The sequence below is a fragment of the Caretta caretta genome, chromosome 12 (assembly GCF_965140235.1).
Source record: "Caretta caretta isolate rCarCar2 chromosome 12, rCarCar1.hap1, whole genome shotgun sequence".
In the NCBI taxonomy this organism is placed as follows: Eukaryota; Metazoa; Chordata; order Testudines; family Cheloniidae; genus Caretta; species Caretta caretta.
In genome coordinates this window covers 4,302,250-4,330,168 of record NC_134217.1, presented here as the reverse complement: position 1 = coordinate 4,330,168, position 27,919 = coordinate 4,302,250, and the positions used below count along the sequence as shown (strand labels likewise).

General features: G+C 50.3%; 1 protein-coding gene across 1 annotated transcript in view; it reads left to right on the top strand.

The window, feature by feature from the left end:
• The window catches only part of COG4 (component of oligomeric golgi complex 4), a 31,909-nt gene that overhangs the window by 2,948 nt on the left and 1,042 nt on the right, over positions 1–27,919 (top strand). The window contains exons 4-18 of the mRNA XM_048816894.1: positions 2,478–2,652; positions 5,755–5,948; positions 7,247–7,352; positions 9,097–9,254; positions 10,128–10,186; positions 13,675–13,808; positions 15,274–15,392; positions 16,916–17,082; positions 18,646–18,811; positions 20,345–20,407; positions 22,825–22,941; positions 24,491–24,583; positions 26,465–26,548; positions 26,942–27,043; positions 27,572–27,700. Coding sequence (XP_048672851.1) covers positions 2,478–2,652; positions 5,755–5,948; positions 7,247–7,352; positions 9,097–9,254; positions 10,128–10,186; positions 13,675–13,808; positions 15,274–15,392; positions 16,916–17,082; positions 18,646–18,811; positions 20,345–20,407; positions 22,825–22,941; positions 24,491–24,583; positions 26,465–26,548; positions 26,942–27,043; positions 27,572–27,700 — 1,866 coding nt within the window. The remainder of the gene's footprint in view (positions 1–2,477; positions 2,653–5,754; positions 5,949–7,246; positions 7,353–9,096; positions 9,255–10,127; positions 10,187–13,674; positions 13,809–15,273; positions 15,393–16,915; positions 17,083–18,645; positions 18,812–20,344; positions 20,408–22,824; positions 22,942–24,490; positions 24,584–26,464; positions 26,549–26,941; positions 27,044–27,571; positions 27,701–27,919) is intronic.

Here is a 27,919-nt window from a genome sequence, read left to right as displayed (position 1 = left end):
TCCCAATGTGTAGAAAGAATAGTAAATATGGCAGGCGGCCAGCTTGGCTTAACAGTGAAATCCTTGTTGATCTTGAACACAAAAAAGAAGCTTACAAGAAGTGGAAGATTGGACAAATGACCAGGGAAGAGTATAAAAATATTGCTTGGGGATGCAGGAGTGAAATCAGGAAGGTCAAATCACACCTGGAGTTGCAGCTAGCAAGAGATGTTAAGAGTAACAAGAAGGGTTTCTTCAGGTATGTTAGCAACAAGAAGAAAGTCAAGAAAAGGGCCTCCCTCATCCCTTACTGAATGAGGGAGGCAACCTAGTGACAGAGGATGTGGAAAAAGCTAATGTACTCAATGCTTTTTTTGCCTCTGTCTTCACTAACAAGGTCAGCTCCCAGACTGCTGTGCTGGGCATCACAGCATGGGGAGTAGATGGCCAGCCCTCTGTGGAGAAAGAAGTGGTTAGGGACTATTTAGAAAAGCTGGACGTGCACAAGTCCATGGGGCCGGATGAGTTGCATCCGAGAGTGCTAAAGGAATTGGCGGCTGTGATTGCAGAGCCATTGGCTATTATCTTTGAAAACTCGTGGCGAACGGGGGAAGTCCCAGATGACTGGAAAAAGGCTAATGTAGTGCCAATCTTTAAAAAAGGGAAGAAGGAGGATCCTGGGAACTACAGGCCAGTCAGCCTCACTTCAGTCCCTGGAAAAATCATGGAGCAGGTCCTCAAAGAATCAATCCTGAAACACTTACATGAGAGGAAAGTGATCAGGAACAGTCAGCATGGATTCACCAAGGGAAGGTCATGCCTGACTAATCTAATCGCCTTCTATGATGAGATTACTGGTTCTGTGGATGAAGGGAAAGCAGTGGATGTATTGTTTCTTGACTTTAGCAAAGCTTTTGACACGGTCTCCCACAGTATTCTTGTCAGCAAGTTAAAGAAGTATGGGCTGGATGAATGCACTATAAGGTGGGTAGAAAGTTGGCTAGATTGTCGGGCTCAACGGGTAGTGATCAATGGCTCCATGTCTAGTTGGCAGCCGGTGTCAAGTGGAGTGCCCCAGGGGTCGGTCCTGGGGCCGGTTTTGTTCAGTATCTTCATAAATGATCTGGAGGATGGTGTGGATTGCACTCTCAGCAAAATTGCGGATGGTACTAAACTGGGAGGAGTGGTAGATTCGCTGGAGGGCAGGGATAGGATACAGAGGGACCTAGACAAATTGGAGGATTGGGCCAAAAGAAATCTGATGAGGTTCAACAAGGATAAGTGCAGGGTCCTGCACTTAGGACGGAAGAACCCAATGCACAGCTACAGACTAGGGACCGAATGGCTAGGCAGCAGTTCTGCGGAAAAGGACCTAGAGGTGACAGTGGACGAGAAGCTGGATATGAGTCAGCAGTGTGCCCTTGTTGCCAAGAAGGCCAATGGCATTTTGGGATGTATAAGTAGGGGCATAGCAAGCAGATCGAGGGACGTGATCGTTCCCCTCTATTCGACATTGGTGAGGCCTCATCTGGAGTACTGTGTCCAGTTTTGGGCCCCACACTACAAGAAGGATGTGGAAAAATTGGAAAGAGTCCAGCGGAGGGCAACAAAAATGATTAGGGGACTGGAACACATGACTTATGAGGAGAGGCTGAGGGAACTGGGATTGTTTAGCCTGCAGAAGAGAAGAATGAGGGGGGATTTGATAGCTGCTTTCAACTACCTGAAAGGGAGTTCCAAAGAGGATGGATCTAGCCTGTTCTCCGTGGTAGCTGATGACCGAACAAGGAGTAATGATCTCAAGTTGCAGTGGGGTAGGTTTAGGTTGGATATTAGGAAAACCTTTTTCACTAGGAGGGTGGTGAAACACTGGAATGCGTTACCTAGAGAGGTGGTGGAATCTCCTTCCTTAGATATTTTTAAGGTCCGGCTTGACAAAGCTCTGGCTGGGATGATTTAGTTAGGGATTGGTCCTGCTTTGAGCAGGGGGTTGGACTAGATGACCTCCTGAGGTCCCTTCCAACCCTGATATTCTGTGATTCCTCCCTTCCTCACTCCTGGTGTAATAGGTTGAGACAATGGAGGTAGACATGGACCTCAGAGGTCCATGCTGTAGTCTGGAGCTACCATCTTCTTTGTACAGAGGTAGATTTAAAGATTGCATGCTGACACCTGTAATCTGTGCAGACCAGGCCTCTCTGCTAAAGGTGAGTGAGCTGTAATCTGCTCTGTTCTGTGCAAATTAGGGGTGGCTCTTGAATACAATCCAGATTTTGGGTGGACAGACTTGGGGCCCTTCTTCCTTTAAGGTTATCCATCACAACTCTCAAAGCAGCTCAAGCTTCTCATCCAGCTAGTTGCTGACCTTATACCGAAGTAGCCTCTCCATCTCTGGCAGCCATCTCTCGTCCCCCTCCTGCTGTACTCTCTCCTCTCTCTAGTTCTGTTTCTCTGGCCCAGCCACGGAAGGGAAGTCTTAACTGCTGTTTATCTTGCAGAACCGCCTCTATCAGGCCATCCAGAGAGCTGATGACATCTTGGACCTGAAGTTCTGCATGGATGGGGTTCAAACAGCATTGAGAAATGAAGATTATGAACAAGCAGCTGCTCATATCCACCGCTACTTGTCTCTGGACAAATCAGTCATTGAGCTGAGCCGACAAGGCCAGGAGGGTAGGTGCTGTCCAGGTGTAGCTGTTTAGTAAAATAACCTGAGCACTCTTGCTTTTTGAGGCTCTAACTTTCTCCGGAGCCAAAGAAACCGAAGCCAATGGGTGTGTTAACAAAGACTGTGATTATGGAATTAGTTGGCAGCTTCTGCAGGTAGCCGTTTACATGGAAATGTCTGAATACTTCTGAGATATAATTAGGTTCAGATATTACTCGGGGGAAAGCTGAGGTGTCTAGTTACTGCAAAGGCTACTGAAGTCAGACTAGATAATCATAATGGCCCCTTCTGGCCCTAAATCTATGCAAACTGCCACACATGTAGAGTTACTGACTTGGGGCTTGAAGAGCTTGGCAGCCACTTACTAGCCAGCAGGCTAAATGCACTAATTAGTGGTGCATGATAGAAAAGATGGGAGGAAGGGTGCTCATCAGTGAGGGCCCACTGCAGCATCATGGTGTGATGCCCAGAGGGCTGCTGGAATACCTGTTAGGAGCTTGTCCCTGGATTCTGCTCTATAGTTTAATTTCTTATATTAAATCACTGGCTTGTAGGTGTCTGATAAAGTTGAATCATGTGCAGTGACCCGGCTAGGTTATGCTAACTGTGAGGCGAGGCAGATGCAAACCAAGACAAAAGGGATCATTTTAAATTTTTAGAACTTGATAAGGGAAAACCCCCCAAATTGTCCCAGGAGGCTAAATAACATAACCAAGTACTTACTACCTATAGTAATAACCCATAGGTTACCAGCACGTTAACCTTTGCGAGTTTGTACATGGTACCCTTCGTTACTCTGCAGTTAATATCAAATGCATTGTTATTAACAAGAACAAAAGAGATCATTCAACAATAGACTGTGTCACTTCAGGGAAGAATCAGTTTTTCTTCTCCTTGGCTGTAAATTCAGCTCCACTCTTGCTGTTCTGTTCTTTGCTTCTCTTCGACTTTTACTGCTCCGTAGATTCAATGTTCTTGAGAGTGGACCACTTTCCACTGAGTTTATGCACACGTCAGGTTTGTTTACCTTGTGGGCCCTCATTTGTCCATTAGGCACCTTTGAACTGTATTCCTTCAACAGATGTTCAAACAGATGTTCATGTACTTTAGGTCCCTTGTGGGTGGACTTCTCACTGTTTTCAGGATCTGTTTTAATCTAATCTAATCAGCTTCTTGATCGATTATCTTGTCTCAGACCCCACTCCACCTCAACCCGGGTTTGATTTACCATGAAGGCAACGGCGCCTTCTCAGCTGGTTTCGTACCAGACATGGAATTTGTGCTGCAGCTGAATTTCAGTGATGTTTTAGAGGCAGTCCATTATATCAGAGTGGGCAGCCACAAACCATGACACACCTTGTTTAGGACTGCAAAATGTGGCTTGGCTTGACCAGACTGCATACACCAAATAAATAATACATTTGACCAATTCCGTTTTTCACCAATTATATTTCCTTTAGGTTTTCCCCTTGATAGTCTGTCTCTGGTACGTCTGTAGATTTTATTTCCATCTATTTCCCTTCTCTAACATATCTGCTCACATACTCAGGTCTGTTTTTTTTCCTGCTTTTCCTGATCCTGTAATCTTTCCTATTTTTCTTTCTTTTCTCCTTCTCACTTCCTAGTCCCCTGTTTTTATTGTCCTGTTCCTTTCTTTTGCCCCCTCAACTCCTACCCCAGAGCCAATTCATCTGCTTGCTCAGCATCTAGCTTCTTCTCCTTCCCTCCTTATCTAACAGCTTTTTCCAAGCCCCCTTCCCGGCTCAAGCTGCCTTCTCGTTGGCTGTCTCTCTCCAGGACAGCATTCTGTGCTGCTGCACCACAGATGTAGCAGGTGGAAGGGTGATTACTCATGCCCACTGCCAGGCTCAGGGTGATTACTCATGCCCACTGCCCTCTGGTTTCTGGAAGTGGTGAGGAGCTCTTTCTCCTCTCCCTGCCCTCTGTCATTCAGACTTTCCTATGTGCTGCTTTTGAAGAGGGTGTCTTCAAACCATGTCTCTTCTGTTCCCTTATCTTGCATTTCTGGGGTCCTTGTGAATAGCTCCAGTATGTCTGGGCTGCAGCTCAGAGTTTTTCCCCAAGCGGCAGCAGAATAAGACTGATTCTTTTCGGTTTCACAGCTGCCCACAAGGTGCTGAATAGCCATGGCAAAATCTAGCAGATTCTTGCCAATTTCCTGCTGTTGCTAGTTGGGGGACGCTCTGAGCTGTAGAGACAGCGGCTGTCTGTCTGCAATCTCAGGCAGCCTTAGTAATGAAAGCTTTCTGTGTGTGCCGCTGATAATCAGAATGGCTTGTAAATCCTCTTGTCTCGTTTTGTTTTTTTAAATAGAAGTTTAAATATTGCAGAGGTTGATGCATTAGTGCTCTGCCCCCTCCAGTCTCACCTACAGAAATTCCTTACTGGCTAGAGAGTGAATTTGTAAAGCCCTTGCTGTACAGCATCCTGCCAGAACTCTGCGAGAGCTCAGTCACCATTCCATTTCTCTGTAATTAGCTGTTCCTAACGCTCTCCATCTTCCGCTGCTCCCATCTTCTACACCTGGGCATTGGTGGGTTGGGGGGGCATGCATTCTGCCCTCTCGCTAAACATGTGGGGTGCTCATTGGGTGTGGGGGGGTGACTTCCTAAAGAACCAAGATAAACATGGCCAGCAGTGGACCTTGTAGTGGCTGTTCCAGTTAACAGCCCTCTGCTGACCCAGGGACTAGGCATGCCATGATATTTCAATGGAGCATCTGATTGGCCATGTGGGCCAATAGGAGAGAGAGGGAGGGATTAATGATGTTCATCAGAGTTGCTAACGTGTTTTAACCCTAATTAGGTTTTCTCTCCAGGCCTTAGGGAGTAGGGATATGATGAGCCCCCAGAGCTGGAAGAGTCTATGTATACACATACCCTTCCCACCCCCACCCCCCTTTTTACCTCTAGGTTAAAGGTCCTGGGTGGTTTGGGGGAAGAAATGAATATGAGCCAGGGACCTGTCTCCTTCCAGGCTTTGATGGCTCCTGACTGCCAACTTGGAGTTGTTCCGACAGGGGCATGGTGCCAGGAGGGTAAGTGTCCTGAACCTGGTACTAATGCAGTGCTGTGCCCTCTGAACAGGCAGCATAATTGATGCCAACCTGAAACTCCTGCAGGAGGCAGAGCAGCGCCTGAAGATCATAGTGACTGAGAAATTTGACGTGGCTACGAAGCAGGGCAACCTGCCTCAGGTGGAACGTTTCTTCAAGATCTTCCCCCTGCTGGGCTTACATGAGGAGGGGCTGAGCAAGTTCTCAGAGTACCTCTGCAAACAGGTAACGGGCGCTGCAGAACCCACGGTGGCCCCTGGGCTGGCCACAGCACCTCAGAGGAGAGTAAAATTGGGCTTCTGCCAACACAGGTGTTGAGGAACGAGATCTTGGCTCCTGTGCATCTAATAATGGTTAGATGCGACGAGACGAGACTGGGCCTGGTCAGCACTTTCCCTGCTCTTTGTGCTACCGGTTGGGGCTTTTGGGTGATCAGTCACAGATCCCAGGTCCTCACTCTGTGGCTCCCCCCCCCCCCCCCTTATCTCACTTAGAGACAGCACCATGCTGCTTGCGCTCAGCCTATGGCCAGCGTGGCCCCTCTGCACCCAGCCCTACTGCACTGGCACATGGATCAGTTTCTCCTGGTGCCATTATGTGCCTCAATCTGATTAAATGATCCCTTGTGGTTAGCCAGATTTCTCCCAGAAAATGAGACCTTAGCATTTTGTTGAGGGGCCTACATCTCCTGCTCCCCTGGTCCTAGCTGCTGGTGCCTGGGGCTGTGCTTAGTGCTGTTGCCTGTGGTTGTTCTAGAGAAAAGGAACCAGACTGGATGGGAAACAGTAGAAACAGTGAGGAAGTGGAAAGAGCCCCAACAGGCGAAGACCTGGGAAAGCCTGTGGGGAGACTTGGAAGGAGAGGGAGAACTGGGATGGGGCAGAATGGGGAGGGAAGGGTGAAGAGTGTCTGGAAGGAGATCACAGTGCATAGAACAAGGTCAGAGGTACAGTTAGGTGCCTTGGAGATTCCCATGGCCCTTCTTTTTGACCCTCTAGTCTTGGGGGTGAGAGACAGGAAGGGCCTTGCTGGGCTACTTTGTCTTCACAGAAAGCACTTGGGGTGCCCCCCAGTGGTGTAAAAGGGAATTACAGTCAGGTACCCACGTGCTGAAGGAAGCCAGGCTGTACCACATTGATCTCATGTTCTACAGCTCTCTGCAAGGGCGCAGGAGCCCTGGTGAATGGTGTTGGGGGTATTTGCTAGGCTGCCTTTCGCTAGGTTTTCTAGAGGTGAGAAGCTAGGATTTGTCTGCTGTTTTAACAGTGGTTCCTGTTTGCATAGCACAGCCGAATACACCTATCTCTGCTAGAGATGTAGACTGCCCTACCCCTGGAGTTTCCTCTGCCATCTGACCCAAAGCATCAACACCTGCTCTGTAAGGTCCATGTGTCTTGTCGTGCTGGTGGCAGGGAAGGTGGAACAGCAGGGGGAAGGACTGTATGGGGCAGGAGGGCAAAAGTCTTCCTTGTGCGAGGGCTCTACCAGAACCACACTGACGCACTCCTTCCCCCGGAGTTTAGGTCGCTAACAAAGCCAAGGAGAACCTGTTACTGGTGATGGAGACAGACATGAGTGACCGTAGGGCTGCAGTCATCTTTGCAGATACACTGACGCTCCTCTTCGAAGGTAATCCCTCCCTGCACGGTTTGTCAGCTGGAAATCTTCCGCGATGGAAGGTGCCCAGACAATATCGCAGCTCTCATTTCTGGCTGCAGGAGGGCAGAACAGCGCCGTTTTCCTCTCGGTGGTGCTGGAATAGAGTACAAGGGTTGTTGGAGTGCTGTCTGTCTCTGGCCAGCAGGGGGCATTGGGTCTGGAGCTCGCTCTTTGTTCCTTTGGCTGGCAGGAGAGGGACTTGCAAAGGACCAGCTGGTTTCCTCCCCACAGGCTTCCTCCCCACAGCTCCTCCTGGAATTTATCCTTCTCAGTCTCTCTCAGCCTAAGGAACATAACCAGAGCCAGACAGGAAGAGTTGTAGATCTCTGCCTTCAATAGTCAGCTGGATGTGAAAGGGCTTGGTGAACGGGGCATGAAAGCTGCTCTTTTCCCTTCCGGCTCCCCCAAACAAATTCGTTAGTTGCTGAAGAGTTTTCCAGACGCACAGCTCCCCAGCCTCACCTGACTGGATGAACAAATCCCAGCCCGGAAGGCCAAAGAGCTGCTGTCCCTCCCTGGGCTGATTCTCTGGGGTTGGGGCAAGGCAGCTCTTGCCCTCCTTGAGAGTGGAGGGCCAGGGACTGGTATGTGTGTTGTGGGAAGACCATCAAGGAAAGGAATAGAGTGCTCTGCTGTCATCCCATACTATGCTACTGCCAAGCCACTCTCCTGTGTTTGCACTCTGCTGCTGCTGACCGCCCAGAGTGTATCTTCTAGGCTTGCCTGGCAGTGGTGTGAGGTGCAGAACACAGGGCTGGCTTTCGGAGCATCTGTCTGGGGAAGAGGAGCAGAGTTTGCCTTGAGATGAGTTTTCTAGAGCTAGAACTGTTCTCTTGTAGCATTAAGGGTGTGTAGGGGATTGAACTCAGTCTTTGGCATTCAGGATCTGCTTTGGTGTTGGCTGTGGGAAGAGGTTTCTTTTCCAGTTGGCTTAACTGGTGATTAGGGAGCTGCAGCTTTCTTCTGTGCAAAGCTTTATACCTGGCAAATGCGCTTGGTGGCCCACCTGCGTCTGGTGCTGGCTGCATTGGCTGGCAGCGAGCACGACGTGCCCTGCTTTTGGAGCAGGCAGCTGGGAGTGCATTGAGGCTGAAGGCATGGTTGAGGGGCTGGCCTTTCAGTCTCTGGGAGAGGGCTGGCTTGCCTCCCACGAAGAGCTGCCTGGGAGTGGCTGCAAGGTATCTGCTGCAGCCCTCACGCGCAGGTAGTGCAGTCTCTCGGTTGGAGCTAGCGCGAGTAGAAATAGCACCGCAGCCGTGGCAGCCTGGACAGCGGCGGCATGGCTGGGTACATGCCCACTGGCTTTTGTACTTGGCATGGCTCAGCCATGCCTCTGCTGCTGCTGCCCATGCTCCTGCAGCTACGGTGCTGTGTATACCGGCACCAGCTCTCCCTGGGCTACCCTCGTGTGCGTATCCAAGCAGGGAACTCGCACCCCTCGCTCGCAGAGCAGACCTAGATTGAAAAGGGAGAGAAGGTGGAGGCTATAACTTTGGGGAGGGAGAAGGGCACCCCAGGATGTAGGGGTGGGTGATATGAGGATCCCACCAGCCTGGATTCTGAGCTGCACTTGGGGAGGTGCTGTGTACCCCTTCCTACGCCCTAGATCAGGATGCCACAGCCCAGGTTTTGGTCAGGATTGGGCAATTGCCCTGCCTGGGGCTTCCTACCACCGTTAAAGCCACGAAAAATCACCACCACTATCTTTTGGCAGGAATCGCTCGGATCGTGGAGACCCACCAGCCCATAGTGGAGACCTACTATGGGCCAGGGAAGCTGTACACCCTGATCAAGCACTTGCAGGTGGAGTGTGACCAGCAGGTGGAGAAGGTGGTGGACAAGTTCATCAAGCAGAGGGACTATCACAGGCAGGTAAGAGTGATGTGCAGTGTAGATTGACTGGGCTGCGGTCTAGAGCCGGCTCTGAGCCTCATACCTAGTGATTCTCTAACCTCCTGTAATCCTTTGCAAGTGGTGTGTGCTCCATGAGCCTCGTTGCTGGGCTCTGCATGGCCATGTGGGAAGTTTGGGCTTGGTACCTCACTTTCCAGGCCAGCAGGTTTGAGGCAGCAAGCTCAGCCTTGTGAGTAGGGTTGCCAACCCTCCAGGACTGAGTCTCCTGGAATTGGCATCGATCTCCCAGTGACTATTGAAAACAGTCTGGGAGATTTCAATGGGATATTTTAAGAAAATGACATTGTCATGTTGGGAAAAAAAAATCTCCTGGAAGAGCTTCAGGCAGAGTTGGCAACCCTACTTGTGAGTGGGTGGAAGGGACCTGGCGTTACTCCATCACTGCCCTGATGGCTGACAGAGTGCCAGGAAGTGGGCATCCACTCTTTGCCCTGAAGGACAGCGGCCACAGGACATGAGTGGGAGAAGCGAAGATGATCCTTTGGGGCTTGACTGGGTGAACAGGAGAAATCCTGTGGGGCGTTCTGAGCTAGACTGTGTCTCTAACTCTTTCAGTGATCCTCCTGCCAGCTACAGCACTGCTGTTAGCTGTCTCATAGGCACACACCTTTAGAGGCCATCTGCGTTTGCTCTGCCTGGCCTAAGTCCTCACTGAGCCCCACAGTAAGTTCAGTTGCTGGGGAACAGGGGATGCAAGTGGGTCGGTTTTCCCTCGGACCTCCCTGTGCCAGCTGCTCCTCAGCAGGATCGGTCCTATAGGGGAACCTAGCGTGGGGTTAAGGGCGATGGCGGGCGGAGATGGTGATGGCTCTCCTGTTCTCACAATTGCAGTTCCAGCACGTTCAAAACAGCATGGTGAGAAGTTCAGCTACAGAAAAGATTGAACCAAGGTACAGAAAATAAAACACTAGCTGCTCTCTTCCTCCACACTATTCCTCTGGCATTAACGCTGCTTCGCAGGTAGCTAGCACCTTCCATCTTCCAAATGCTTGACAACCACTAAAGCATAAAATCCCTTTGGTGTGTGTCTTTATTGCCCTTTCATAGGGGTTCATAAAGATGGTCTCAACGCTTCTTTGTTCTGCTTGTTCATTACCTGAAGTATCAGATCTTGACTTCCCTGAAGGCCTAGGAATAGGACAGTGCAGGAGGCTGATGCCCAATCTGCAGCTCTGCCAGCCCTCTCTGGTGAGGGAGATGATGACTCTTATAGCTGGGAAAAGTGATCCACCATGGGGTGTTGTGACTTCCCACACAGCAAGTCCATGGCAGAGCTGGAATCAGAACTCTGGGCTCTGGACTGTGTTCCCTCCACACAGCGAGATTCTGTTGCATCAATTTCTCTCTAATAAACTGAAATACTTCATTTTCCCCGCTCATTATGGTCTTGAACTCGTCAGTTGCCCCAGATTAAAGCCATTGGAAGCCCAGATACCACGCTTGTGCATGCCAGGTAAATACAGCTGAATCCTTCCCATGCAGTCGGATGTCACTTAGAGCACACCAAGCTCTGCCATCCCTGAACAACACACCTACCTTGGTGTGTTTCTATAATTTAACTTCTTTATGAGGATAGTTTGTTGGCTTATGTCTCAGCGAGGCTAGATTAGCCTAATGCTCAGCTCCCAACCTGGAGGAGCAGCTTTTCGTCCAGTCCCTCCCCTTGGGTGGCTCTCAGGAGTTTAGGCTCCCGCCAGCAGAGTTCTCAGGCGCACTGGAAAACACAAGCCTTCCCACCACGTCAAGGTGCTAGAAATGCATATAAAAAAATACAAACATTTTTGTTCAAACAATTTCTTTTTGTGATTGTATATGACCATTTATTACACTCGCCGTGTGTAACCTCCTTCGGCAAGTCGTTCTGGAACTCGTTGCCAGGGGATGTTTTGAAGGCCAAAACTATAACTGGGTTCAGAAAAGAATTAGATAAGTTCATCATTAGGATAAGGTCCATCAATGGCTATTAGCCAAGATGGTCAGGGACACAACCCCATGCTCTGGGTGTCCCTAAACCTCTGACTGCCAGATGCTGGGACTGGACAACAAAAGATGGATCACTTGATAATCGCCCTGTTCTGTTCATTCCCTTTGAAGCATCTTGCACCAGACACTGTCGGAAGACAGGATACTGGGCTAAATGGACTATTGGTCTGACCCAGCATGGCCATTTTGTTCTTATTTTCTCTGGGCTTTAGCTTTCCCATCTGTAAAATGGGATGATAATATTTCCCTGCCCATCAGGTTGGTGGTGAGGCTTTGTGTAAGGCACCGTCTACATTTACAGTGGTGTACAGAGAACATATACTGCACGTCCCCCCAGCATGGGTAAAAATAGCAGTGTAGATAATGAGGCATAGCTTAGGTGAGTGAAGACATGCCAGACCCTTAGGGCACATACCCTAGACAGCTCTCCAGTGCCCAAGCAGTGCCTCCCATGTCTACACAGCTATTTTTTAGCAGTGTAGCATCCCTGCTGCAGTGAAAGGCTCTGGCGGGGGGGCAGCAGGCAAAGATTCCGGGAGCTCCCCCCGCCAGAGCCTTTCACTGCCATATGTAGTACACACCAGCATGGATACAGCCCACTTTTCACTGCGGCATGTAGCTACACGTGCCCTTCGTGCTGCTGCCAGCGTAGACAAGGCTTAAGTCATGTTTGCACAGTGATTTTGAAGCAGGCTCAAGGAGTATGTTTCCTTTTAAATTAGAAGAAACTACCTTTTCTCTGCACACTCAATGTGCTATTCTTTGCATGCAGGTACCATTGTGTGTTTCCTCACCTGTTGAATCAAGACAAACCCCTTGTTTGCAGGTGCAGACTAGCTCTTGCCAAGGATTTGTAATGAATGTTTGTATACCAAAGCACACACGGAGGGAGCAGTGTCCAGGAGATTCCAGCCCTGGCTGGGCAGGGATCACACCTATTGCTAGCTGGGTCTAGTATGGCTTCTGTCCCAGCCTATCAATGGTAGTCGCATCCACCAACATAATGAACATTGTTCTTTAATTATTTTTGCAGAGCTTTTTGATAAATCCATCCTTTGCTCCTTTTGTGCATTATATGCCAGGGTGGTTATTTTACATGGTAAACTGCTTGACCAGTGAATGTCTTGTGACCCTGAATTTAATACCAATCATAATCCCTTTTGCTTCAGGACACAAGAAGTCTCCTAGCTGTTTGGGGATAGGAGGAAACTTCCTCTTTGGGCAGGTTCTTCGGTAACTGTCCACTGTAGGTGTAATAAATATAAAGGGAAGGGTAAACACCTTTAAAATCCCTCCTAGCCAGAGGAAAAACCCTTTCACCTGTAAAGGGTTAAGAAGCTAGGATAACCTCGCTGGCACCTGACCAAAATGACCAATGAGGAGACAAGATACCTTCAAAGCTGGAGGAAGGGAGAAACAAAGGTTCTCTCTGTCTGTGTGATGCTTTTGCCGGGAACAGAAAGGAATGGAGTCTTAGAACATAGTAAGTAATCTAGCTAGATATGCATTAGATTCTGTTTGTTTAAATGGCTGAGAAAATAAGCTGTGCTGAATGGAATGGATATTCCTGTTTTTGTGTCTTTTTGTAACTTAAGGTTTTGCCTAGAGGGATTTTCTATGTTTTGAATCTGATTACTCTGTAAGGTATTTACCATCCTGATTTTACAGAGGTGATTTTTCTTCAATTAAAATTCTTCTTTTAAGAACCTGATTGCTTTTTCATTGTTCTTAAGATCCAAGGGTTTGGGTCTGTGTTCACCTATGCAAATTGGTGAGGATTTTTATCAACCCTTCCCCAGGAAAGGGGGTGTAGGGTTTAGGGAGGATTTTGAGGGGAAAGACGTTTCCAAGTGGGCTCTTTCCCGGTTATATATCTGTTAGACACTTGGTGGTGGCAGCAATAAAGTCCAAGGGAAAAAGGAAAATAGTTTGTACCTTGGGGAAGTTTTAACCTAAGCTGGTAAAAATAAACTTAGGAGGTTTTCATGCAGGTCCCCACATCTGTACCCTAGAGTTCAGAGTGAGGAAGGAACCTTGACTGTAGGTGTCTTGCACTTTTCTCTGAAATAGCCGGTGCTGGCCACTCTGAGGTGGCACTTTGGGCTGGCTGGACTCCTGGCCTGCTCAAGTCTAGCAGGTCCTGTGTTTTACTACCCATAATAAAGTGTCCAGAAGCAAGTCTGAGCAGGCCTGAGTTCAGCAATGCATTTGAAAGTAAAGGGAATGATGGGCTGTTCTGAGCCATCTTGCAGAGCTTTGGCTCTCCCGGCTCCCTCGGAAATGAGCATCCATGATTCTGTAGAATGTGCTGCCTTGTCGTGTCATTTGGTTTAGGAAAATGAGTGCCCTTCCTTTTGTGGGCTTGCTACACTTTTTCTCACTGTGCCCCTTGCAGGGAACTTGACCCCATTTTGACAGAGGTCACCTTGATGAATGCCCGCAGTGAGCTGTACCTCAGATTTATCAAGAGACGGATCGTCTCGGACTTTGAGGTGGAAGACTCCATGGCCTCGGAGGAGGTAAAGCAAGGTAATCCTTTGAATGCCATTGCTTCTCTGGCTCCGTCTTTACAGCTCCTCAGTGGGTAGCTGGCTGGGTGAGAGCAGGCACTGCTATGCGACGGCTCGTTGAAGGCAGTTTCTGGGATAGCGCTCTGGAGGGCTGGACCGTGTGGCATGGGGACCCCCATTTTCACAATAGCATTTCATGCATCCGACCTCCTGCACAGTCTGACCCCTCAGTAGCGCGTCTCTTGGAGCAAGTCCTCCTCCTTCACTGTTGGGAGACCTGAAGAGCAGTGTGCACAGGAAACCTGGCCCTCTAGTGCAGTCAGGCTCTTCTGCTAGCTGGTTTGGAGACTAGCTTTTACCTTCTGCTACTTGGTCTCCTTTCCCCGCAGCTGGCAGGGTTGCATGTCGGACTTAACAAATGCAAAGGATGGACTCTCTCCTCCACCCACCCAAAGCAGGTGGACGGTGCCATTGTTGAAATTTGGAGGTGACATCACACCATGGTGTTGCCCTGGACCTCCTTTGGTGCAGGGCTTGTCTTCTATATCTCTCCCTGGCTGGCAGGTGTCTGGCATGCTTTGCATGCACTACCTTAGTTCTCTAAAACGGGGTTCTTAAATATTTTTGAAGCATGGAGGGGAGAGTGTGTCATGGACACCACTGCTTTCTTTCATGGCTGCATGGGCCAGCTCCCACTCGCATGTCTGTCTGTTACACAGTAGCTGGAAACGGAGGTGAGCCAGCAGCATGTGACCCACTCGCTCTCCGCAAACCCCAGTTTGGGAGCCATGGCACTAAAGCAAACAGCCCCCTTTTCGGTGTAGAATCCTTAAGGTAACTAAGTCTCTCTCTGAGCAGAGTGAACTTCGATACACGTAGGCTGGAGAGCTGGGGAAGGGAGCAGTAGCCTGGGAAGGGGTGAGGAATTTAAATGAAGGGCTCGTCTGGTGTCTTAATCGAGGTCATGGCTAGCTTTGATTCCTCTCATATCCCACTGGGTGCTTCGTCTCACTGCTGGAGTCCTGAGGATCCTGTAATTTACACCTTGCGCTTTCGAGGACCCACAGCCATAGCTGTCATCTTCCCAGCTGCCGTTGGGGTGGGCCTCCCTTTGGAGCTCAGCTCTCCCGCAGGAGGAGCAGCTGACCGATGAGTTCCATGTTTGTCCTCTGCCCAGTAACTAAATATGCTGCTTCTGCAGCTCACCCGGCTTCTCTCAGCTCAGGCAGCGTGACTGCAGTTGGCATGCCGAGGGGCTTTGCCAGGTGCTGGTACAAGATACCCCCAGAGTCAGGATGGCAGTGCTGTCTGCTGTCCTTTGCTGCTCAGTTCAGACACACACTTCGTTCAGGGCGGCAGGGTTTGTACAGTGTGTGCCTGTCGGGTGCCATTCAGGCAGGTCGCTGCTGCCCCGCTGAGGTGGCCATGGGGAAGGGCTTTCGGGTGCTCCGTCACTGGTGATGGTTCTGGCTTGCTCTCTGCAGCGCATCAAAAGTCTTTGGACAAGCTCCTCAACAACTGCCTGTTGAGCCGCACCATGCAAGAGCTGATTGGCTGTTACATCACCATGGAGGAGTACTTCATGCGGGAGACTGTCAACAAGGTAGGGCCTGCGTCCTGGGTAGCCTGGGGTGGGGACCGGGCCTTGAAATCCACAGGGGATTAAGGAGGTCGAAGCCTCTGGTTCCTGCTGCTCCACAGTCCTGCTGGGTGAAGACATGCAGGGGGCTCCCTGCCACACGTCGTGTATGGGGATTCCATTCGTTCCCCTGGCCCCTTTCAGTAAACGACCTCTGGGGCGGTCACTGGGAACAATTTCACATGAACAATGTACAGAATTAATTGAAAAACTCCTTTCTGAGCTTCCCAGCCCAGAGTCCCCCATATGGATATGGAGTAAGGCTTGCAACCGGACACTCCAAGCAGATGGTCTGGTCAGACTCGGTAGGCTTCGCAGAGTTGCACCTGGCCACAGTCGCCTAAGGAAAACCCAGACCACTGCTGGAGGTGCTGTTGGGGGGAGTTTTCCTCGGAAGCAATAGTAGACCAAGGGTGGCTTGAGGCGTTGCTGGGCTGATGGGGTGTAGAACTGTGGTCTTGGCGCCTCTTGCTAGAGTAGGAGTGTTATCCTTGTTGTCCTGGCCAAGTTCTAACTTGGGGAATGACTCCACTGACCTGGATATCCCTCCGTGTCAGCCACGCTCCTATCCTTAGCTTCCTGCACTAAATGCTTGCTGTGCGCTGATGAACAGCTCCAGGCACCACAGAGGTGGATGTATGTCAGGAGTGGATGAAGTGACTCCTCTGTGCAGAGCTTGTGACATGTGTTGGATCCTGGTGTTGAAAGCCATTCTAGCAGTTTACGGCATTGCTCCTCAGCCTGCCCTCCCATGCGCTGCCATTGAGCATGCCATGCCAAAGGACCCTTAGCCAGGACTGGACGTTAAGATGCTTCCTAACGTGACATAACAATGAGTTTCACGTACCCCGAGCCCCTTTCATGCCCCGTGCAGTGCAAGAGACTCTTCCGTCACATGGTGACAAGTATGTACCTGATACCCTGGAGGGGGATGATACAAGTAGGTTGGGTTTGAGCCCTGTGAGACAGATCGTGTGTTAATAGGTAGACCCCCCAGCCTGGCTCTGATTTTTACCAGCTGCGTGTCATGTTGCCGTGTGACATCAGGGCCCGAGGTCCCTGGCTGGGTGTGCTGTGGAGAGGCAGTGTGCTGCTGGGGGAGTGAGCACTGCAAAGGAGTGGAGCTCTCGGAGCACATAGGGGTGGGGGTGGAAGAAGGAGCATCCTGGTGATCTTCCCCGTTCCACCATTGAACATTGAGAACTAACAAATGGGGCTGTACCCGTAGACGCTCAGTGCTGCTTAGGCTTGGAGACGTGCTGCTCTGAGAAATAACCTGGCTCGAGTGGGGCTGGGAGGGCTAGTTGCCCCAGGAAGGTGGGTGGGCAGCCTGCAGGAAGGGGGACCTGTGCTTGGGGCTGGATATTTCTTTGAGCCGTGCAGCCGAAGGTGAACCTGAGCCACTCAGGGAACCTATCTCAGTCACTTCCGGACTTGTTGGTCCCTTACCTGCTGCACTCACTGCTGTGAGTTTTCTTTCCCTTCAGGCTGTTGCTATGGACATGTGTGAGAAGGGTCAGCTGACCTCCAGCATGGTGGATGACGTCTTCTACATAGTGAAGAAGTGCATAGGGCGTGCCCTGTCCAGCTCCAGCATAGATTGTCTCTGTGCCATGATCAATCACTCCACCACCGAGCTGGAGTCTGACTTCAGGTAATGGGGCAGGCTGCCTGCAGGCGTCCCTGGGGCTGAGTGCTGTCTCCGAGTCCCCCAGAGGGCACGCGGAAGGATGCAGGGGTGAGAGAAACACTATTTATCAGAAAAGGCCATAACTGATTCCCCCCCTTATTCGGATCTGGTTTTGTTGCGTACTTAGCAAACACAGTGTTTGCTATAGGATGGTGTTTCCTGCATGTAGAGCCTCTGGGTTCCCATGCTTCTAACCTCAAGCATGTCTCTTCTCTGTGACATGCCATGTGACAACAGGCCCTTGGTGGCCTTGGTGGGGCGAATGGGTGCAAGAGCCTCAAGACCAAAAGTCATCAAAAGGGCTGGGAGGAAATCCGTGTAGTACTTATACGTGCTTTACCTGCGCGATTGTACAGTCTGTGCTGGGCCACTTGTGGGCATTCACCTTAGAGCTCCACGTGGCAGGTGAGGTTCCCTGGGGCCACTTTAATGCAGCAACTTGAGTGGCTGCTTGATGCTTTTGAACAGGGGGCATGTGGGTACAGAAATCAACCTGTGCCTGTTTTGCATCCCGAGATGGCAGTAGCCAGAGGGAATACAGAAGTGACTGATCTCAACAAGCTATTGCAACCAGCCCATTTGGGTGAGAGCTCGGGAAGGAAGCATTTTGGCAGGATCCCTGGATGCTGGGCAATGGACATTGTGAGGAGCAGAACGATTTGGCAGGGTTCTGTTTGCCATGCCTAGATCCAGGCTCCTGACTTGAGCAGAAGGGAACTGCTGACCAGTATTTGCTAGGCTAATTATTATATATCTGTGTCTATCATTTATTCACACCAGGAATGGTAATAAGCATTAAGCACACAATATCAATATAACGTTGTATATCTTTCTTGTGGTTACATGGCCTGACTTGGTCTGTGTTCCGTAATCCTGTTCACTGGTGCTATGTATCCCACAATGCTTTGCAAAGCTGAAGTCAGCTTTGGCTTTAGAAAACAAGAAAGTTGTCAAAGGCAAAATACATTAATGTTCTGCCCAGTACAAGCTAGGGAGGTACCTTCATGAACCAGTAGCTGGAATGCTAGTATCCACAACAGAGCTAAGGAAGGACCAGAATTACAAGTTAAGGAACTGGGATGAACTGGTGGGCTGGGTTTTAGTCACACGAAGAGTTTTGTAACTTGTAAAATCATCCTAGAAGTACTCCTAGCTGCACTGGGTGATTTTGGAAGCAGCCTCCTGTGTAAGGTGAATTCAACAAGGCTGCACGAGTCAGCTTCCCAGACGTTGGTAGCGTATGGAACCTTTTCTCCGGGACTAAAGTATCCTTGACTTCTAGCAGTTACCCTGTCCTGATATTGGTCTGTTGAGTGCATTTTATAGCGCACCAAAGCGTGCTCAAGGAGTGGACTATACCATCTCCCAGCAGAAATGGGCCATCTTAATTCTCATATGTTCTTCCCAGGGTGAGTCGTGGCCAGAGGGCTGGGCTTGTGCAACTGGGCCTGACCTGATGCTTCTCTGTCCGCCTGATTGGCTTGCTCTGTTCGGTACTAAGGCACAGTGTGCTCTGTCCATTCCCAGGGAGGTTCTGTGCACCAAGCTGAAGCTGGGCTTCCCGGCCACCACATTCCAAGACATCCAGAGGGGGGTGACCAGCGCGGTGAACATCATGCACAGCAGCTTGCAGCAGGGCAAGTTTGACACCAAAGGCATCGAAAGCACTGATGAGGCCAAGCAGTCCTTTCTGGTGGGTTTTGTGCAGGCTTGGATGGAGGGGAGGGCAGGTGGCAAGGATAGAGGGCCTGTAGAATGTGAGGAAAGGGAGATGCTTGGATATCTAGTGTCCCAGGAACCAGAAAGTTTGTCTCATGGGCTTGAGTTATAGACCATGGCCTGAGAGCCAGGATGGGGCAGGGTGACCTCTGACTCCTGGTAGAAGGTTGATGCTGCATCTCCTGTGAGTAGGTCTCCCAAACCATTCCTCCCTGGATACTTAGCCAGGCAAGATCCTCCAGTGATCCCACAAGCTGTCATGACTGTGTGTTCCCCTTGGCTGGGAAAGTGGGTCTGCTCTGCACTGAGAACTGAGATTAGCACCGATGCCCTGCAAAGAGGCACTGGGAGCATGCCACTTCTCCCCAGAGGGGAACTCTTGCACAGAAGGATTGCATAGGATGAATGAGCTCTGCTGATACAACAAAGGGGTTTTCATCACAGGCGGCCACTGCACTTGGAGTGTGAGAGCCATTCCGTTGTCTTCTCTTCACTGTGGTGCTATAGCCGGCCGTGTTTCAGGCTTCAGAGCCTGGAAGTCAACTTTACAGAGCAAGAAGTGTGAGCCCTCGGGAGTCCCTCCTCTGTCACCTCTTTGCTGCTTCCCTCCATCTGGAGGAGCACTGTATAGATCTCAGGACACCCATGCCCTACACATGCATATGGGAGACTGCACTGTTTGACTGGTTTCCTGATCCAGCACTGAAAGGGTTTCCCACTGATGGGACACCCTTGATGCCAAGCAGACCTCAAGCGAAGTCCCTTGACTGGCAGCTGTGGTGATGGCTGGCACAGACCTGCACGCCCTGTCTGCCCACGGCAGCACTGTGAATGCATAGCAATAAGGAGGTTATGCAGGTGGTTCCTTTTAGCAAATTTCATTGTGCTTGGAGGATAGATAACAACAAAGGCATGAGTGAAGGGAGGGTGCAGGGCCGATGGCTTTATTTCACTACATGCTCGGTGACAGGGCTGTGGATTTCCTGAAGGAAAGTACTTAAAATGTCAGCACTCCTGCTGGAGTCCCTCATTCACCTGTCAGCCCGGCTCGTTTTCCTGTCTCCAGGAAATCTCAGTATCGCCCTGACGTTTACTTCAACAGGTGAAGAGCAAAGCGTCACCACTGCTGAAGCTTTAACGAGGATTATCACAGGGCAGAAGAATTTCTGCGCTCTCCTGCCTGCCCATCAAAGACTTGCTTTTCATCACCGTTTTCCTGGACTTTTACTTGTCATCTGCTACGTACTTGTGTGTAAGCAGCTGGCTCTGGGCGTTCGCAACCCAGAGTGTTCTCTGTGATGCTGCCACAAAAGCGGTGCAAAACGCAAGGGTGGGACTTCCTGCAGGAATGAGGCAGAGAGGTGTCACTCAAACACTTTTATATATAAAACAGTAATGGGGGGAGGGTAGATCGGCCATCACTGGAAACATATCATGTCTTCTACACTTACCTATTTGCAGGTGACTTACTGTGCAGTTCCATTATGCGCCTTCCTCTTTGTTCCAGGTGACCTTAAACAATGTGGAGGTCTGCAGCGAAAACATAATGACCCTGAAGACTACTTTGGAGGTAATGTCTGGCATCTTTATTGGCTTCCTATAACCAGCCTTACAATCAACTCCGGTCCAGCTGGGTAAATTTTAAGGGCTTCTGCTGTGGAATGAGCACTCCTAGCCTCCTGTGGTCTTGGCCTAAATTAACTTTTAGTGATCTTATTTAACCTCGGGTGACCTGTCCTGCTAATTCAAATAGCTTGGTAGAAAAATTGGGCTGGATGGGACCACTATCAATTCCTTGAGTCTATCCACCTACCTCCTGGCAGAATAGATGTCATTATCCCTAATGAATTTCCAAATTTTCTGTGAGGCTGAAGCCTTCATTGTTTACAGGGACAGCAATTTGTTTCCTGTTTTCGTTTTATACCTAAATCTTCCTGTTGTGGGGCCTTTACTACATGTTCGATCTGTATCTAATGAGAATTTGCTCATTCGCATACAGCATCTATGTCTGAACCTCTTTCCTCTTGACTGACTGTGTTCTGGTTTTAACCTTTCTTTATCACTCTCATTTTCCAAGGCCAGGTCTACACTACAGACCTAGATCAGTACAGCTGTGTCGCTCAGGGATGTGAAAATTCCACACTCCTGAGTGACATAATTATATCAATGTAACCTCTCGTGTAGACAGTGCTGTGTCGATGGGAGGGTTTCTCCCATTGACATAGCTACCGTCTCTTGGGGAGATGGATTAACTACACTGGGGTTCTCAAACTTAATTGCACCATGACCCCCTTCTGACAACAAAAATTACTACATGACTTGAGGAGGGGGGACCAAAGCCTGAGCCTGCCCGCTCCCTGCTACCCTGGGCAGGGGACCAAAACCTGAGCCCCACCACCCCTTGTGGGGAAGAGGGGGCAAAGCCGAAGCTCAAAGGCTTCATCCCCAAGCAGGGGGCCTGTAACCTGAGCCCCGCCGCCCAGGGCTTGGGCTTTGGTCCCAGGCAGTGGGGCTCGGGCTTTGGCTTTAGCACTGGGCCCCAGCAAGTATAAGCCAGCCCTGGCAACCCCATTAAAATGGGGTTGCGACCCACTTTGGGGTCCTGACCTGCAGTTTGAGAACCCCTGAACTACACCGATGGGAGAAGCTTCCCTGTGTCTTCCACTGTAACTCTGTACATGTAGACAAACCCCAAATCTCCAATACTGTTTCTGCTGATCACCTTTGAACTCTGTTCAATTTACCTGGTTATTTTTAATAATGACTTGTATTTCCCAACTCATTTTGTCCTGATGTGGTAGCCCTGTGGACGAACCAGAAGAAAATACTGACAATACACACAGGGACTCTCTCTCAAAAAAAAAACAAACCACCAGCCATGAGAACCTGAGATTTTTTTTTTAAAGGGGATGCAGCTCAGCTGCTAAATCGATACCTAGCGTCAAAACAGAGTGACTGCTGTCCAAAGCATGTAAAAGACCTAGTCCTGGCCTTGCAGAGCTTATAGCTCAATAGATGTGATCCAACCAGCTGATGCAAGAAAGACGCTGAGTTGGGCCGTGGGAAGGGGGACAAGTTATGAAAAACTTGTGGCTGGTTAGGGTTGAGCAGGTATCTTAGTGGCTCTTAGATTAGCGAGGGCTTCTCTTCAGTCGGTGTTAATACTGCCCTGTATTTTTATTATTGGGGTGAGTGTGGGGTTGCAGTCGGGGAGGGAAGTAGTGGAGAAGGGCAGTGACTGAGGGCATAGAGTGGGGAAGTAGAAGCTGGGGTGGGGGGGAGGGAAAGAAGGTGGTCTAGTTACTGAAGAACCTGATCTGCAGACACAATTGAGTAACCAGATTTGCCAGTGCAAACAAAGCACATGCCAACTTGTGCCTGCCCAAATCCACAGGCTGGAGCTGCAGATCGGGTGCAGCTGGGGAAGATAGACTTTCTCCATCTGGTACGGCATTTGGGGCAGGGACAGTCTGTTACGTCGTACAGCTCCTAGCACATTGAGGTGCTGCTCCATGATGGGTTCCAGGGTGAAACTGCAAAATAAATGAATATTAGCACTCACCCCATTTCTGATAGGGTTGGGCTGTTGATGTTCATCCCAGTAAAAGAGACACTCGTGTTAGGACTTGTCCTTTTCTGAAAACATGGTTGAATGGACTGAAATCTATCCTCTGGCCAGACCAAGGGCTAGCTTGTCAGCGCTTGGTTTGACCTTGTGAAAATGCTAAAAGAACCCTCCACCCCTTGTTTCTCCATCTGTAACATGGAGATAATTTCCCTATGTCTTGGGTTAGATGCTCTTACTCCTTGTGACACATGAGGTAACCAGGTGGTTCCACTTCCGTCTGCCTAGTGCCACGTTTCCTGCTCCACTGTGGTCTCTTTCCACGACAGTAGCATCTTTCTCAATGGTTTTCTTGGGACACCTGTTGTCCTCCTCTTTCCCATTTTCCACCAAGTCTGCGTATGGGGGTGTCTTTCCCACAGAGTGACTGTGCCAAGCTGCTTAGCCAAGGCTTTGGGGGAGAACAAGCCGAAGCCAAGATCAACAGCTGCCTCGCTGACATGGCTGCGGTGTCTAACAAGTTCCGAGATCTGCTGCAGGTGAGCTCCTTGCCGTGTGGGTGGTGCGCTCCGACTGAGGCAGCCTGGCTTTGCCACTCGGCTGGCTCTGAGATGCGCTCACAAATGGGAGATCATCAGCCCAGGGCCTGTGCTAACTTTGGATCTGAGTCCAGCCCATATGGTGTAAGATGGTGCAGAGGGGTCCAGCTTTAGTGGAGGGGGAGTAAACACATCATGTGCTGAGTAACAGTGATGCCTCCTGGCTGGGGAGGGATAAGCATTAAAGGCAAGCTGCGGAGCAGAAGGAATATGGTTCCCCTTGCTGCTTTGTGCTGAGCAAAGGTGATCTCACCAGGTAAAGGGGCAGTATTTTTAAATTAGAACCATGAGTTCTCAGATCTTCCCTTCTCCCTATTTGAGGGGAACCTTGGCAAGACCTCCAGAGGGTCTGTCTAAGGATGGCATCTGAGATGCTCCGGCCATCCCACAGATGTAATCCAAGAATCAGCATCTCTCTTCCCCTATTGAAATATCCAGCTTCCCCATCTCGCAGTGGGTAGCTGCTGCTAAGGCTACAATCTCATGACATCCCTGATCAAGACCTCCAGCGAGCTTGCCAAAGAGAGGGAGAGGAAGGCCTAATGTTTGGTGTATGGAAGCCAAGCAGCAGAGAACTTGGTTTGAGCAAACCCTGAGGCCATCTTTCGCCTTGTGAGCGGACCGGGGAGAGCAAAACCATTTTCTCTTGCTTTGCCATGCACTGTCCCCGGCTTGCTTGGAGCCTCTCCTGCAGGCGGGGTCCCAGGCCTATGGCTAATGCTGAAACCACGCAGGAGCCTTGTTAAAGCTGGATGGGAAGCAATTGAGCTCCCATCCTGCCTGAGACACAGATATCCCCTTTCAGTGGGAAAGGGCAGCTGCCAGCAGACTCCGAGATGCCAGTTGTAATTAAAAACTTCCACCAACTGCCTGGTGAGAAGCTTCTCGCAGGGTGACCCCTCATGTCCCGCTGAGCCCGGCAGCTAGTCTGCTTGGCACTGGAGACCCTTCACAAGCACTCTAGCCTTGCAGCTACCTAGGACTTACCTAGGCCCCCAACAGCCACCACTCCCCACACACAGCAGCTTGTGAGGGGCGTGTGCGACGTGGAACTGCTGCTTCCCGGGAAAGCAGTCACTGCTACCACAGCTAGCTCTTCTCTAAGCTTTTCCTGTTGAACAAAGCTATGCTGGGGGAGAGGGGGGCCTTTGGAATCTGGCCATGGCTGCCTTCTTGCCATATCTGGCCCTGAGCAAGCAGAAGGCCACGTCAGTCAGTGGCCTTCCCCCTCCCACCTTGGGGCTCCTGAGCATGGCGCTTGGCATCCAGACTCGTGGGTTCCATTCCCATCTCGACTTGCTGTCTGACCCTGCACAAGTCTCTCTCCAGGTTTCGTTTCCCCCCTCTGGAGGTCATACTCCCCTGGCTAACAGGGCAGACTCCAGGTAGGGTGAGAGGAGCAGTTTCATAGCCATGGCTGAATGGTGCACGTTCGTTGGAATCAAGGTGTGTTCAGTCATTTGCCAGGTCCTCTTCCTCTCCTCCCCAGGAAGGACTCAGTGAGCTGAACAGCACAGCTGTCAAACCACAGGTGAAACCCTGGATCAACCTCTTCCTTTCGGTCTCCCATAATATTGAGGAGGTAAGCCTCGCCTTTCTCTGCTCCCGAAGTGTCCAGCTCCATAGGGCTCTGCACCTGTAACGGTGGGGAGGAGTCAGAGGGACAGGCCTGGCTCACATCCCAAAGATCTTCCCTGCTGTTACCTCAGCATGGCCAGGCAGTGAATTCCTTGGCCGTCCAAGGACAACCCGTGGGACTGAATCCTAGAAAATAGGACCCTAGGAAAACATGGTGAGGGGTACAGAATGCTGTACTGTCAGGGACCTTTCCTATCCCAGTGTCACAACTCAAGGCTTCTCATGCCAGTGACACACAGTTCTGAAAAGCACCATGCTAGCCGGTTTGTGTGGGACAGGGACAAGTTTTGGCATGAAGGAATATCTGCTCCCCACCCCTGGACTGTCCCTTAGGATGCTCTACGCTGGTGACTGAGGGGCTAACTCTGTGGGTTGTTGCTTTAAGTAGCCGTACTGGATAAGACCATTGGTCCAGGTAGTCCTGCATCCTTGCCTTGTATCTGATACTTCGGAGCAAGGCAGAAATGCATGGCTGGTAACACACCTGGTCAAGTTGTGCATTGGAGTACGTGGCATAGAGAGCACACTTACAAAGTTTGTGGACGATACCAAGCTGGGAGGGGTTGCAAGTGCTTTGGAGGACAGGATTAAAATTCAAGATCATCTGGACAAACTAGAGAAATGGTCTGAAGTAAATAGGATGAAATTCAATAAGGACAAATGCAAAGTCCTCCACTTAGGAAGGAACCATCAGTTGCACACATACAAAATGGGAAATGACTGCCTAGGAAGGAGTACTGCGGAAAGGGATCTGGGGGTCATAGTGGATCACAAGCTAAATACGAGTCAACAGTGTAACACTGTTGCAAAAAAAGCAAACATCCTTCTGGGTATTAGCAGGAGTGTTGTAAGCAAGACATGAGAAGTAATTCTTCCGGTCTACTCCGTGCCGATTAGGCCTCAACTGGAGTATTGTGTCCAGTTCTGGGCACCACATTTCAGGAAAGATGTGGACAAATTAGAGAAAGTCCAGAGAAGAGCAACAAAAATCATTAAAGGTCTAGAAAATGTGACCTATGGGGAAAGATTGAAAGAATTGGGTTTTAGTCTGGAGAAGAGAAGACAGAGAGGAGGGAACATAACAGTTTTCAAGTACATAAGTTTTTTCAAGGAGGAAGGAGAAAAATTGTTCTTAACCTCTGAGGACAGGACAAGAAGCAACGGAATTAAATTGCAGCAAGGACAGTTTAGGTTGGACGTTAGGAAAAACTTCCTAATTGTCAGGGTGGTTCTGCACTGGAATAAATTGTCTAGGAAGGTTGTGGAATCTTCATCATTGGAAGTTTTTAAGAGCACGTTGGACAAACCACCTGTCGGATGGTCTAGATAATAGTTAGTCCTGCCGTGAGTGCAGGGCTAGATGACCTCTCGAAGTGCGTTTCAGTCCTACAATTCTGTGATTCTATGCGGAGGGAGGGGGGAATCCGTTTATCCCCTGAAGCAGAGCTTTAGATCATCTTGAGCATGCACAACTGTATATGTTAGTAGGTATGCTATCAACCTAGCCATTGGAAAGTGCTGGGCCCGGGTCAGGCATGACCTTGTCCTTTCTCCTGGCCTCTCCCAAGCGGGGACACAAATGAGCACGAAAAGACTCTTTAGTGCAAATAACTCTTGGGCATCCTGGGGTCTGCTAAATCTTTCAGGCCAGATAAAGCTAAGTAGAGAAACTGTGGAGGACTTGATGCAGTGCAGCAGGGATGTAAGGCCTATTAGGACTGCTGTAGGTCCAGCAGGTTCTCCCAGTCCTGACAGCGTGCAGCTCTTCACAAGCCAAGGGGTGTCACGGATAAGTAATTACCCCTGCATTCTGCTCCACTGCTAGGAAGAGTTCAATGATTATGAAGCCAACGACCCATGGGTCCAACAGTTCATCATCAACCTGGAACAGCAAATGGCAGAGTTCAAGGTGAGTTCTCCTGAGCACCAGTAACTTAATGTGAGGCTTGGGTCAGTCGTGCACAGCAGCATTGCCTGACTCAAACTCCCTGCTCTGGCGAGTGATGGACATAGTCCTCCCCTGATTGCTCATGCTGTTTAAAACAACCCAAAGTCACCCCCTTTGCTTTGATTCTCTAGCGCTGAGCCCTCCCGGAGAGGTTAGTGATCCTCACATCTGTGGGTGTTCCCAAGTCCCGGTGCCCCAGGCCTGACTACTGAGCCATTCTGGTTTTGTTTGGCTCCACTCTTTAAGCATGGCCACGAGCACCCTAAAGGTGGCTGTTCTCACTGGCGCTGGTTTCTGTTGACTTCTTCCCAGTGGCTGCACTGCCAGGACAATGACGTGGTTTTCTGTCCCCAGGCTGGGCTCTCGCCCGTGATCTATGACAGCCTCAGCAGCCTGACCACCAGTCTCATTGCCACTGAGCTGGAGAAGGTGGTTCTCAAATCTACCTTCAGCAGGGTAAGCAAACAGCTGGGTCCTCCCTTCCTTGAGCAGCAGCTGCCGGACTCCTGGCAGAACCAGGAGAGTCCTGCCTTCAACCCTCTCCTACTCTAAGAGGGGTGGTGAGGCTGAGCTAGAACTCCCCGTACAGCTGTTGCCCTGCTGGCCGTGACACTGAGCTTCTTCCTGTGCTGTTGCATCAAGGCTCCTGCTACCCTGCAATTCCAGCCTTTGAAGCTAAAGCTTCGGTTTTCCTCCCCACTCAGCGACCCTAGTGCTTGTGACTAGACTTAGCCAGCTCAGAAGAGCCCCGATTGGAGTGAACTGTCAGAGGAAGCCTTTGGCAGTGGGGCTAGGGAGACCTTGCAGCGAAAAAGGCATTGGCCCCTAAAGTGTCTGGCTATAAGCCACTGCCTACTTTCCAGCCCCAGAGCACCATGTTCCATGGAATTCCTCCCTCTCCTCACCCACCATGACATCTGTAAGATGGAAAGCCATGGGCCTTTGAAATGTGGAAGAGTAACATGGTTTGCTTGGTGCCCTCAGCTTGGCGGCCTGCAGTTCGATAAGGAGCTGAGATCGTTGATAGCCTATCTCACCACCGTGACCACGTGGACCATCCGGGACAAGTTTGCTCGTCTTTCCCAGATGGCGACCATCCTCAATCTGGAAAGGGTGAGCTCTCCCCTGACTCAGTGCTGGGGGTGGTAGAATGATCAACATCAGCAACTTCCCGAGCCAGCCTCCACAGAAGTCTACTAGGCTCAGCCCGATTTTAGCAGCCCCCTCACCCCCTATGCCTGCTGTTCCTGCAGCACTCACTGCTGGTGTGGGGAGGGGTAGTTGCAGGAACTTGGAGCTTCTGCCCACCTGTCACTCCCACCCCATGCTCTG